The sequence below is a fragment of the Canis lupus genome, chromosome 34 (genome assembly GCF_011100685.1).
Source record: "Canis lupus familiaris isolate Mischka breed German Shepherd chromosome 34, alternate assembly UU_Cfam_GSD_1.0, whole genome shotgun sequence".
Lineage (NCBI taxonomy): Eukaryota > Metazoa > Chordata > Mammalia > Carnivora > Canidae > Canis > Canis lupus.
The window spans coordinates 18579439-18593600 of record NC_049255.1 but is presented as its reverse complement, the minus strand read 5'-3'; the positions used below and the strand labels follow the sequence as shown (position 1 = coordinate 18593600).

Here is a 14162-nt window from a genome sequence, read left to right as displayed (position 1 = left end):
TGCTGAGCCAGGTAGGTTGTTCACCTTTATTAAAGTCAGGCGTTGACATCTCTCTGCAACTCCCATTGATGGATAATGCTGCGGCCCACCCAGCCAATGGTGCTGGCCTAAGAGGAAGTGATGAAAAGTCAGGAACCAATTGAGACAGATGCTGTGTTTACAGTCTTTGTAAGACTGGGAACTCAGAAGAAAGTGTGAATCAGCAGCTGGAAGGAATTCTGTGTTTAAGTGCCAGAGACGTTAACCCTGTCATGTACATTGATTCATTCATCAAATTTATTGAACGCCTGCTGTGTACATGCCGCTAAGCTAGAAGCTGTGGATGTACAGCAGTAGGGATAGGATGTGCATAGTTGCAGGAGGATACAGTTCATGAACCTTGCATTTCTCTTAGTACCTCTGGGAAAATTTCTCTGTGTAAAAGTCTAGTCTCCCAAAATTGGTTATGAATAAAATTTGCTTATTTGAAGTTCTCTCCCTGTTTACTTCATTTTAGAATTGATGTGAAGGGATCATAAAATGAATCCTCATTAAGATGATGAATTATTTTTTAAAAAATATTTATTTGGGAGAAAGAGAAAGAGAGCATGGGGATGGGGGTGGAAAGGGAGAGAGGGAGAGAATCTTAAGCAAACTCTGCACTGAGTGCAGAGCCCGACATGGGGCTCGATCTCACAACCCTGAGGTCATGATCTGAGCCAAAACCAAGATTCAGCTGCTTAACTGACTGTGCCATGCCACTCAGTTGCCCCTAGATGATGAATCCATTTTAAAATAAGAACAATTTGTGTATTCTCTCTGATTCATTCGTATGGTTTTAAAGTTGACTGTTGAGGCTTTAAAGAGTGAATTGTGGGATGCCTGAGTGGCTTAGTTGGTCAAGTGATTGGACTCTTGATTTCAGTTAATTTCGTGGTTTCAGGGTTGTGAGAGTGAGCTCTGTGTTGGGCTCCATGCTCAGCAGGGAGTCTGCTTGAGATTCTGAGTCTCTGTCTCTCTCCTCCTGCCCCCACTCCTCTCCCGTGCTCGCTATTGCTTTAAAATAAATAAATAAAATCTTTTTTAAAAAGCTAATTACGTTGTATTCAAACATGTAACATTAAGAGCTAGTGATTTTCCTCTTTTTTTTTTCATCGCACTTTATGAGATACCAATTGGGCACTGCTTTTGTTTTCTTTGCATCCTGTGACCTTGCTTTTATCTTTTTATTGATGTTGTGTGAAAAGTTTGTCTGATTCCTTTCCCAATTTTGATAAATAACTTTCTCATGATCTTTTTTTGTTTTAAAGATTTTATTTATTTATTCATGAGACACACACACACACACACACACAGAGAGAGAGAGAGAGAGAGAGAGAGAGAGGCAGAGACATAGGCAGAGGGAGAAGCAGGCTCCCTGTGGGGAGCCCGATGCAGGACTCCATCCCAGGACCCTGGGATCATGACCTGAGCCAAAGGCAGACGCTCAGCCACTGAGCCACCCCAGGCATCACTCCCATGATCTTTTTCATTTTCTCCAGAGTACCCCCCTTTGTATCGCAGAAAAAGCTTTAGGGGGTGTAGGGCCAGGTATAGGCCCTGGGTAGGGAGTAAAGCTTCTCTAAAACCTCTTTGTGGCAGTTCACATTTTCCACTGCTGTTACAAAAGTATTTGCCCCAACCTTAATTTCCCCACGGCACTTGGAAGCAGGGGCTCTATGATGCTATTCACTAGCTGCAATTACATTATAAGAATACTGTGCAGAAATAGGTGTTTAAAGATATTTGGTTTGCTTCTAGCTAAAATATTTAAGCTAAAAAAATAATAAAAAATAAAATATTTAGGCTAGCAAAAAGCGGGGATAGCCCTTTTCCTTGAATATTTAATTAAGATCAAGGCACTAACTCTAAAGCACTTTGTTTTGTTGAAATTCAGATTCTAAGGGTTGCTGAGGTCAATATTACCCTGTGTTTTTTACTCCCTAGAATATAAGCAGCATGAGGACATTTTTGTTTTGTTTACTGATATACCCCAGAACCTAAGACAAATGCTTGTTATTTAAGAGGTGTTTAGTGCACATTTGCTAAATAAATTTAGAAAAGTTTTAAGTTTAATCTTAGAAATCACCCTGTTTTGGGGCACCTGGGTGGCTCAGGCAGTTAAGTGTCTGCTTTCGGCTCAGGTCATGATCCCAGAGTCCTTGGATGGAGATCCTGCTTCTCCCCTTCCCCCCTGCTTGTTCTCTCTCTCTCTCTCTCTCTCAAATAAGTAAATGAATCTTAAAAAAAAAAAAAAATCTTGTTCTCCAAAATTGGATAAAATGTCCTATATTTAATCTTCTGTCAGAACGTTTGGGTTGTTTACACCACTGCAACCCCCAGTATAGGTGAGATGTTACTCTTGTGTGAGATGGTGAATACTACTTGATGTGCACAGCAAGGAAAAGGAGTTCCTTTGTGAGGGAGGGTATGTGATTTGGCCGACCCTCTCCTACCCTGCTTATTGAGATTTAGGTCTGTAGTAGAGATGCATTTAATTTTTCTTTTTTTTTTTTTAAAGACTTTTTTTATTTATGAGAGACACAGAAAGAGAGAGAGGCAGAGACACAGGCAGAGGGAGAAGCAGGCTCCATGCAGGGAGCCCAATGTGGGACTTGATCCCGGGACTCCAGGATCATGCCCTGGGCCGAAGGCAGGCGCTTAAACCACTGAGCCGCCCAGGGATCCCCATTTAATTTTTCTTAATCATCATCATGACTGTAATGAATAAGATCAAAGTTTTATAACTGGTGGGAATAATTCCTTCTTTTCACAAGTAAAATGTTGGTTTATCATCCATTCCCAAACATTGTGGACTCACAGCTTCTGGCTTGAATTTTTGTGTTCATTGTGAAACTGTTTCTTCAGTAAATCAAGGCATGCTGATATGCTTCTTGTCTTAAGGGGAAAAACACAACTTTTACATGAGTCACTATATCTAATCACAGGGAATGTATGTAGAGGCTACTGTGCTAGGAAATATCTTCTCCTGTCTTTTTTGGTCAACATTGCATTGAGCTGATGAGCATAAACTAGAGTCAAAGAAATTGGCTTGGTTGAAGACCAGTCACTGTCTTCAATAAGCACATGTTCTTATAGTTGGAAGACAGAATATGGATGGAGTGAGCCAGGAAAAAGAAGCCAGCTGTCAGCAACAAATGCTTCTGGTGAATTTGCTGATTGCTGAGCACCTGCTCTGTTCCAGACACTGCTTGGGCTGAGGAGGGCAAAAAATGAAAAAGGCCCAGGTAGGAAGGAAGGAAGGGGACAGATTTGTGTGCTCTTTGGAAAACTAAAGAAAGCAATTATTTGAAAATGGGTTGAAGAGATGCTGGAAGAAGGATGGCACAGTTGTAGGTGACTAGGCATGTGGCTCCCCTTGCCTTTACAAAGATGATTTTGTGTTTACCATACACCACACAAGGCAAACATTTATATACTCAGATTATAACTTGTGTTGCATCGTGTTTATATGTATCATTTATCTTGGCTCAAATTATGATATGTAAATATGTATTTTTACCCTAGTTAAGTCTTAATTATAGATAATGAGTTGAGGGCCTTGTGAAGAGTAACTAATCACTTCTGTAGAAACAATTTGGTTTTGTTAACTGGAATCTTCATCACAGCAGAATAAGAACATTAAAGAAAATCCTTTCAGTTCTTAACTCTGTTTAGACCTTAAAAAGCTGGAAGTTGGTTTGCAGATTTCTAGTTGACAAAGACTCAGCCTGCCCTCTCAAAATCTCCCTGTCTTGAGTCCAAATGCCTGTTTGTACTTTGGCACACATAAATGCTCTAGCCTCCTGAGAACTTCGTCTGCGTGTCTGGGATCCACTCCACCTTTCCCCACAGAGCAGTCTGTATTTGGAAGAGGGTTCTCAAACTTAATCATGCCTCATGAGGCTCTGCACAGCCCTGGTTAAGGCCGGTGGTACTAAGCAAAACTGTGAGGCAGATTAGTCCCATCCCCAGGCCTTTGCAGGTATGCACAGCTCCCAACCCTGCACCAGGAGAGCCTGACTGTCAGCCAGGAGTCAGCTGACCTGGTGAAGTTATTGACTAGGTAATACCTTTATTATCCCCCTCTAGAGGGCATTTATATGTAAGTAAATTTTTTTGAGGAGCAAAGAGTGAGCCCCTATGGTGAAGTGAAGTATTTAAAACAACCCTACATAGAGGAGGTGTTTTTGATCAGTCTATAATGACATTGACCTTGAGAAAGGCTAGAAGTCCATTTATGAGACCCATTTTCCTAGAATTTGCCTGATAGGGCACATCTTGTCCAAAATTCATTGAACTGAAGTATACATATGAAGTGTAAATTTGTTATTGGGGAAGTGACGATTTCAGAATGACATTTTAAGAACAAAGATTCAAATTGCTGAGCACAAATAAAGAATACCACTCCCTACCTGTGAGATGCAGGCAGAGGACTCATCAGCTTCTCAGTTTACTTATCTGAAAATTGAGGTGAACAATGCCTATTTCATGTGCGAGTGGTAAGGCTTAAATGAGATGCTTAGCATACATTAATGTAAGTCGTAATGGTGGTTTGGAGAAGCGGTCTGGTAAAAACACTGATGAATATTTTGGGTGAACCTCTGAAAACTTTATTAGACTTCATTAAATAAAATAACTTGGATAGGGAGGAAATAGTGTTCAGTGAAGCACATGGAGAAGTTCTGGTAAAACTAAAGCTAAACTATTCCTTTGTCAGGTCACAAAATGAATTGAGAGAGATGGTAGATTGGGAAAGTTGGTATTCTCTATAGGGAATTGTATACAACAGACCTTGATAAGAATGGTCACAGTTTTCCTGTATGCATTTTTTTTTAACTTCCTAAAGAAGTTTTTGGCAAAGAAAAATGTTAATTTTTCCCCAAATAACTAGATTTTTTTTGTCTTCCTTCAAATACTTCTCCTGTGTACCACTATTCTGGTAAAATGAGTCCCTTTGCCAAAAACTGAATATGAATAGAAGAAGAGAAAGTGTTAGACACTTCCTTTTTAAAAAGCTAAAATATTGAATCTCTGAGAATTCTGGTTATCTTCTTTGCTAGAGCAATATATGGTTGTTTCAGTCTACAAAGTCAAGCATGCTAATTGCTTTTTTTTTTTTTAAGATTTTATTTTTGAGTGATCTCTACACCCTACTTGGGGTGTGAACCCACAACCCCAAGATCAAGAGTTACTTGTTCTACCAACCAAGCCAGCCAGGCACCCCCATACTGATTCCTTTTAACACGAGATTATTTTAACCTTACAGTTCCAAAGGTTTTGTAGAATCCTGCAGTTGAAATGAAACTTAATGGTCTTTTCATGCAAATTATACTCACTGTACCCCTTTCCAATAGGGGAATTACTTCACCATCTTGCCCAGGAGTAGCAGTCTGGCCAGTCTTCTCCTGAACATCTAATTATCATAAATCATCCCATTGATTCTTTTCTTCCCCTTTCTCCCTCTTTCAGCAACAATTAAGAATCCTGGTGTTTTCCTCAAAAGGGAAATTTGGAATTGCCTTAGCAACTTCTTAAAAGTTAAGGCCTTTTTTATAAGCTGGTAGACTGAGAGGGTATAGAAGATTAAATAAGTTACAGAGTCTCAGGCTGCTGCTTAATCATATTCACTACTGTCTTTTCTGTCACATTCAAGCAGTGGACATTCATGAGCTCCTGACCTTGAATGTTCAGGAAGCATGAGCATGTTAGGGCTGCTGGGGAATTTATGGTTTGTGGATGTGAGTTTATAGAGCCAAGAAGTTACCAGGTTTGTAACTGCAGTTCTGCTGGCTCAAAACCTTTTGCAGTAGGTCACCACAATAATACCTGATTTATGATTTGACCCATAGTACCACTAATATTCACAAAGACTTTGATCACATAATTTTTCTTCTTAAAAAAAATCCCAGAACCTCTTTTTGTTCATTTTTCAGCAGTTTATATATTGAAAGCATTAGGTTTTCTAATAATTTATAATAAATTTATTTTAGATCCCATAGAAGCAAAGGCAATTGTTCTTAATAATTTTGTATCAAAGAAAGTAACTAAACAATTTGTTTAGTTGACTCCTAATCATTTTCTGTGCACCACCTCTGTGTGTGTTTGTGTGTGTGTGTGTGTGTGTGTGTGTGTGTGAGAGAGAGAGAGAGAGAGAGAGAGAGAGAGAGAGGGAGTTGAGGGGAGGATTTAAGTGACAGTTGGCTAGAAGATTGGACTTGGTTATCCATTTACTTCCCTGAGCAGCCGTAGGTCCTAGTTCAATTTAGCGCAGACTATCCCTTCTACAGACTGTCAGAAGTTTTAAGTATAAGTTTTAGACCCATACTAATGAGTGCATGGGATACAGTGGAATCTGACTGTAACACTGGTGGGGGAGGACAACACAAGAACCATGGCGGTTTTAGTCTTGGCTCTACCGCAGTCCTTGGAGTTGATTAACATCCTTGCCACTCTTTAGACATAATGCACGTTCCGTGGTGCTCTAATTTCCCTCCACTGAGAGGACTGTGTATCATCTGATGATACCCAGAATTGCTTTTGAAACAGATGGGACCTAGCTAGGTAGACTCCCTCATTGAACCCCAAAGGACTCTTTCATAGGGACCCTCTTTACTCCTAGACTGCCTCTCTGGTCCACACTTCACCTGGGATCCTCCAGTCCCTAAGACAGCCTAACTTACAAATGGAACCTGAGATCTTATGAGCTGCATTCCCACAAGTTGTTAATTTTGTTCTCTGCTCAAGCCCTCATCATGGTCAGGGTTTGGACTAGAGTTTCCAAGGTGGCTGATCAGACTTGTGGCTAATTACCATATGCCTGAAAAACTGTGCCATCGTCCTCCACACATGCAAACACGTATTTTACTTCCTTTTTTTTTTTTTTCTGAATACAGGTAAAATGATTCTTCAGAATCACAGAAATTCCATGACAATTAAATATGATTGTATTTCCCCAAATGGTTGGCCACTTATTTTAAGCTACAGATTCTACCATACGAAGTAATTTCTGCCAGGTAATTGAAACTCCTAACAATGGACATCTAGTTTATCTGAAATTCACTTAAGTTGGAACTTTCTATTTCCTCTGGGCATCTACAGTACTAAGATAATATAAGAAGTATTCTGAGGCACTTAGATGCTGAAAAGCTCCATATAGGGATGCCTAGGTGGCTCAGTGGTTGAGCATCTGCCTTTGGCTCAGGTCATGATCCCGGGGTCCTGGGATTGAGTTCCACCCACGTCTTACTCCCCACAGGGAGCCTGCTTCTCCCTCTGCCTATGTCTCTGCCTCTCTCTGTGTGTCTCTCATGAATAAATAAATAGAATCTTTAAGAAAAAAAAAGCTCCATATACCATATATACAATGGAATATTACTCAGCCATCAGAAAGGGTGAATGCTTACCATTTACATCGATGTGGATGGAACTGGAGGGTATTATGCTGAATAAAATAAGTCAGTTGGAGAAAGTCAATTATCATATGGTTTCAGTCATATGTGGAATATAAGAAATCATGAAAGAGACCATAGGGAAGGGGGAGTGGGAAACTGAGTGAGGAAAAATTAGAGAGGAAGACCAACCATGAGAGACTCCTGATTCTGGGAAACAAACTGATAGTTGCAGCAGAAGAAGGTGGGTAACTGGGTGACAGGCACTAAGGAGGGCACGTGATGTGATGAACACCGGGTGTTATATGTTGGCAAATTAAATTAAAAAAAAAACAATGCAGAGCATAAAATTTTGATACATACTACAACATGGATGACCCTGAAAACATTATGTAAACTGTAATACAGTGAGGTATCTGTACCTCAGATACCTTGCATATAAACTGCAAGTGTAACAAATTACTTTTGATGAAGGGATAAGTGCACAAAGTTTGGGTAGTTTGGTGTTGGCAAGGTAGAGATGAGGAAGATAGTAACAGGGTCATGAAAGAAAATTTGGATGTGGTGACAGGGAATCAAAAAAGACAGGAGTAACCAGCCATACTTGTGTTTTAGAGAGTCACTGGCAGCCAAGGAGGGAGTACAGTCAGAAAATGGGCCAACTAGGAGACTGCTCTAATGCTTCTGGGCAGTGAGGATGAGAAATGTCATTACATATATTTAGAGAAGCTTGTTTTTTGTTTTTTGGGGGTTTTTGTTTTTGTTTTTTTTTAATAAAGGAACTGTGAGATTATTCCCTTTTTTTTTAAGGAACAAAATATTTTCTTAAAACCAGTCCCTTTCCTGAGTTACTGTGTAAGTTTGGCTTTTTAAAGCAGGGCACACTTTTAGGGATTTCAGAGAGAAAAAGATCTACATTTGTTGGTTGAAACTGAACCTAACACTGTTTCTTTTCTAAAGGAAAGAGGGACAAGAACTCCTCCCTCTTCTCTTGACTACCTGACAAAGGAGAAATAAAGAGTTGCCCTTCGGGGATCCCTGGGTGGCGCAGCGGTTTAGCGCCTGCCTTTGGCCCAGGGCGTGATCCTGGAGACCCGGGATCGAATCCCACGTCAGGCTCCCGGTGCATGGAGCCTGCTTCTCCCTCTGCCTATGTCTCTGCCTCTCTCTCTCTCTCTCTCTCTCTCTCTGTGACTATCATAAATAAATGAAAAAAAAAATTAAAAAAAAAAAAGAATTGGCCTTCTAGGGTGGGGTCAGGGGATCCACATCATAGGCAGGCTACAGCCAGCAATGGGAATGCTTTTCCGAGTCCATGGGGTGCCATGCTCTCCTTTTATACTAGATACTTGGCCCTGTGCTGGACAGGAGACTAGTACACCAGGAGACTGTCCTTGAGGAAATTACTATCTAGCAGAGGGTTCATGGGGGACCAGGACAGCCCCAGCAGATAAATAATTATAGCAGAGTGAACTGTTACAAAAACTGAAGGATGCAGAGGGGACCGTCCTGCCTGGAGATACCTTGGAAGCCTTTGCATGTGGGAGTGGGATTTGAAGGGCATGTGGAAGTCCCTCTCTGGTGAGAAGGAAATGGGCATCCGAGGATCCCCAGAAGGAGGCACAGCATCCAGATGGTGCCTTGGAAGTTAGCAGAATTCCCAGGTCCTGATTGATCCTGATCCTGAAAGATAATCGCTCAGGATAATCTTCCCAGTGATCCAAGGATCATTTTAATTGTTTCTCCTGTAGTGATATCCTTTTTTAGTTCTGTTTGTTTTCTTCCTTTCCATACTGATCTAAAATTAGAGATGCCACACACCAACTTTTTAGAGACTATTTCTCCTGGAATCCTGCTTAACAAACATTGCAGTTACTGAACTAATTGCTTGATGTGCATTCTCTTACATGAGATGTTACAGGGAAACGTTATTATTTTGGACCCATTTAGTTAGGATTTGGGATAATCTACACCTGGGCAGAGTTTGACAGCTTACACATTAGAAACAGAGTTGGCTAAATAAATTAATATTTTGTTAAATAAGATTTCAAGAATACCTAACCTAATTATGGAAGAAGTCAGGTGTTTTTTTTTTTTTTTTGTTCTTTTTTTTTTAGTAGATTCTAGCGTACTTTTCAAAAATAAATCTTGTGTATTCATTAAAGTAGCCTTAGTAAGAATTTTAATTGTTAATTTTTAAAGCAAGTAAGACATGAATACATTCTCATTTAAAAAAAAATGACAGAGGTAGCTAAAATACGTGCATTTATTCCCCCTTTCACCAACCTCTTGTAGCTGCTACCTTTTTTTTTTTTTAATTTTTTATTTATTTATGATAGTCACAGAGAGAGAGAGAGAGAGAGAGAGGGAGGCAGAGACATAGGCAGAGGGAGAGGGAGAAGCAGGCTCCATGCACCGGAAGCCCGATGTGGGATTCGATCCCGGGTCTCCAGGATCGTGCCCTGGGCCAAAGGCAGGCACCAAACCGCTGCGCCACCCAGGGATCCCAGCTGCTACCTTTTTAATGTATTTGCAAAGCACACACATTTAATAACATGTAGTATGTATAGAGCACTTAAAAAACAGGGTCAGCCTAATGTATAATTAGCTCTCTTCTTATAACAGCATGCCTTGGAGAGTTTCCTAATGACCATGTCCACGTGTTTACTTCATTTCTTTAAGTAATCTCTACACCCAAACTTTCAACCCCGAGATCGAGAGTTGGATGCTCTACTGACTGAGACAGCCAGGCATCCCTACTTCATTCATTTGTACAGCTGTATAATGTTCCATCTTGTGACTATCTGATGATTTATTTATTCTTGCCCTGTTGGTAGATTTTAGATTATTTGCAGTCTTTGTCATAACATACAATGCTATAGTAGCTATCTTTTTTCCAAAACTTTGTGTTCATACATGGGTTTCTTCCAATAAGACTTATACCAGTAAATTCTTAGTTAGCATTTAGAATCAATGTTTATATTTGGAGATAAAAATATTTTTCTTTAGAAATATTCAATTTCTTGCAAATTCTGATGCCTTTTCTATAAATAGCTAGGCTTGTGACATCTTCAGTGGAACATTCCATGTAGCCTCTACATGGGATGGTGTCAGCAGTTTTATTATGAACTATTGCCAAAGGCAGTGTCAGAAAAAAGGCTTCATAGCATAGAGGTAAAAATTAGTTCTTGGTTCTTTTTCCTCCTTCCTATCCTGAGACAAGATGAAAGGTTCTATAGACTGGCTTGTATTGTCATTGAAGGAGCCCTATAGTAAAGCACGAATGCCTTCTCATTCTTAAAAATAAATTAGAAGTACTGTATAGGATCTAGGATGGCCCCTCCTTGCATTCAATAAAAACAATCTGAGAAAACTGGAGCCCCTGATTTACTTCATTGTTTGTTTCCATGTTTCCTCTCTCTTTTCCTCTCTGCATGAATTGTAACATTTTTTTCTGGAGCTATTGCCAAAATTAAAGGCATGAAAAAAGATGTGGCGGTGTGTTGCCACTATTTGGTACCTCTGATACCAGAAGGAAAGAACAAGTAATGGCAGGTACTTTGGCCATCATACCCTTTCTCTTGCAACACCCTCAAATAGATATTTAGGGGAATTGAATGTCAAGTCCATCCATTAAAATGACCTCTCTAATATTTAAGTGCTGCTCTGTTTTCCTTCCAGAATCTAACATGTTCTTAAAAGATAGAAAAAAAATTCTTATCCTATTCTTTTTTTCCACATAACTTTAATGTTTACATTAAAAAAAAAGAAACAATCTAACTCAAAATTATCAGACTAGCAGGATGTCTCAGCAAAACAGAAAAATCCTCTGACTAGAAAGGCAGGAGAAGGCCCAAAAGTCCATCAACAGGAGATGATGGACTTTGGTACATCCAGGTAACACAAAATAGAATGAGGATGCTCTCTATCTGCCAATTTGGGAAGATCTCCAGGATGTTACTGTTAAAGTGGAAAAAAAATAACCAGCATACAGAGAGCTTGTTTCTACAATTAATATCCAAATATTTCTGTAAGAAAAGAGGAGAAATAAGAATTTGTATTCACTATTATTTGCGTAAAGAAACTGAAGAATACATGAGCAATAAGTAAAAGTGTTTATTTCTGGTGAGGGAAGGGGGTGCATATAAAAATATGCCTTTTTATGGTGTTCTAATTTTTTAATAGTGTATTACTTATTTAAAGATAAAAAGTAATTTTTGAAAGGAAGTTTTGTATTAGGTAAGGGGTGAGCTAAATCTGATCTTGTTTAAATCCACTATATATGTGAGTTCAGCTATCATATTTGAGCTGAGGTCTCTTTTGGGGTAGGGTCAGTTGCAGGACCATATATTTTGGGGAGGATGTTAAAATTCTGTAATTAGAATCTATATGGGAATTTAAATTCTAACTTCTTTGGCAAGAAATTAGAAAGGCATGTCTGCATTTAAACATTTTTTTTTAACCGTATTCAGACTTGTTAGGTTTTTTTCTTCACTTTTTTCCCCAAAGTAACTGAAACCCTTAAAACATGATGCTTACGAGTCACAGCTGGAATCTCTTGCTGATGCCTCAGTAAATACAGTGAGAAGTGAACTCAAACTCTGGTCTTAAACCTGTTTTTATTATTTGCTGAAGTCTGTGTCCTGGAGAAAGTGTTACAGTCTGAGCTTTCATTTTGACAGGAGCAGAAAAATTCAGATCCGAAACATCCCTCCTCACCTGCAGTGGGAGGTAAGCCAGTGTCACCTGCATATTTACTGTCTTCCTGCTCTCTACCCTCACCTTACTTTATAATAGGCCAACAAAACATCTCTCCCTCTGTTAGTTCCCTGAGGAATTAGAGGTCCTCAAGTCCTTTCCCACAAGGCCCCAGTGTTTTCTCTCTTCCTTTTTCAATATCCTAAAGTATGTGATCTGCCATAACTTTAGGGTTTGTCCCTTTTGTTGGGCAAGGTGTATGCTTTGAGCCCCCCGTTCTGTCTTCTCCAGCACCAAGCAGCAACAAACTCTGAAACTAAATGTATACCTGGTTTGTGATTTTTATCTCACGATTTTGTAAAAGATTTTTACTTTTCCAAATTATGATTTTGGAAAAAAATCAGTGGAAACCCAGTAAAAATAGAAGGGTGTTAGACTAGGTTTTTGTTTATTTTGAATTAGTTTTGCAGTGAATAGTAGTTAAGATATAGTTTCAGAGTTGTAAAACTTATAAAATAGCAACCTTAAAATTTAAAAAGATAAAATTCAAGGAGTAGCTTTATTGCACTATTTAAAAACAAACTGCCCCAATGTTTCTTTCCAAATGAAACAAAATCAAAACAGCCCTAAAGGAAACAATGTTTTGTCTGACATTTTTATTACTTAAAAAAAAAAGCTTTATTATGAAACAGTTCAAATATATATATCCCATTGCTTTGTAAAATAAGGAGATCTCTAGAGAAAAACAGAAGGAAGAATGCTTAAAACTTCCAAGAAGGACAAATGAGCCTTGTATTTTATTCTCCTTGTCATTTCAAAAGCAATGTGTTCCAACCATCACGATGAATGTGATTGTTAACATTTACTAAGACTGAAATCCTGCTGTGTTACCCCAGTGAACAGATTACTTGAGAGCCAATAAGCAAATACAAGTCCCATATATTTATTCAGTTCTGTTTTGTTGGAAGACCTGAGGTATCAATTTATTTAGATTATTCCTATAACTATCCTTACTTTGTTTTATTTCATTTGTTGGAAAATACACTAAAACATTTGTGTGTGTGTGTGTGTGTGTGTGTGTGATCTTGTCTTCCCATTCTGACATTGAAGCTTTTTTTAAATTTCAGGTGCTGGATGGACTTTTGGCTCAGTATGGGACAGTGGAGAATGTAGAACAAGGTAATAAGTGAGGAAATTAGCCTCTTGAATTTTGAGGGGGATTATTAGTTATTTCTTGTAGGCTGGGTCAACTCCAAAGAGAAATAGTAAATTCAAATTCCTTTTAAACAGGCTTCCTCTGCATATGAGAGATAGTCAAATCTTTTTATCCATATCTGTATAATTTGTTTTTTTAAGGAATATGACTTACAGGTTGGTTTTTTAATACTCTGTTAATGTGCAGACAAAACACTATCAAGCTGAGGTAAGCTTAATTCACTTGGAAGTAATTGAATTTACGTTGTTACAGTTTTCCTCTTCCTGGCTAAGAACAACAGATCCCTAATATCTTAGATTGAGTGTTTCTCAAGGAAGAGGACTCCTATACCAGAAGCGCCCATGATACTTATGAAAATGCAGATCCCTGGGGCTCACCATAGACCTACAAAGTAAGACTCTTTGGGGCAAAAGTTCATGAATCTGTATTTTAAACAAGCACCCCCAAGTGATTTTTGTGTGTACTCAAGTTTGAGAGCCACAGATTTAGGAAGTTTTGGAAATCCACAGAAAATATATACTCTTCTTTCTGCTGCTCTCACTTTTATCATCTAAAACATGAAATGCTATGATTTAAAAAAAAAAAAAAAAAAAAGATACTTTTTTTAAAGAAGCTGATATCTTATGTTGCTCTGCAAGAGTCCCAGAAAAGTAGATTCTAGGCTCCTGATATGACAGGCGATAACATGCAATAAAGATTATTTTTCTTTGGCCTGATGTAACAAGCAGTAACATGCAATAAAGAAGAATGTGAATTAGGTCATTTACTGACTATGAGCCCTTGGGAAAGTCACTTACCCTCACTGACTGAGTTTCCACCTGTATAAAATGGGGAGAATA

General features: G+C 38.8%; 1 protein-coding gene across 4 annotated transcripts in view; it reads left to right on the top strand.

The window, feature by feature from the left end:
• Positions 1 to 14162, top strand: part of IGF2BP2 (insulin like growth factor 2 mRNA binding protein 2) — a 155352-nt gene that overhangs the window by 101289 nt on the left and 39901 nt on the right. For all 4 annotated transcript variants that reach the window (XM_038583625.1, XM_038583623.1, XM_038583626.1 and 1 more), the window contains exons 3-4: positions 12092 to 12140; positions 13235 to 13286. In XM_038583625.1, coding sequence (XP_038439553.1) covers positions 12092 to 12140; positions 13235 to 13286 — 101 coding nt within the window. The remainder of the gene's footprint in view (positions 1 to 12091; positions 12141 to 13234; positions 13287 to 14162) is intronic.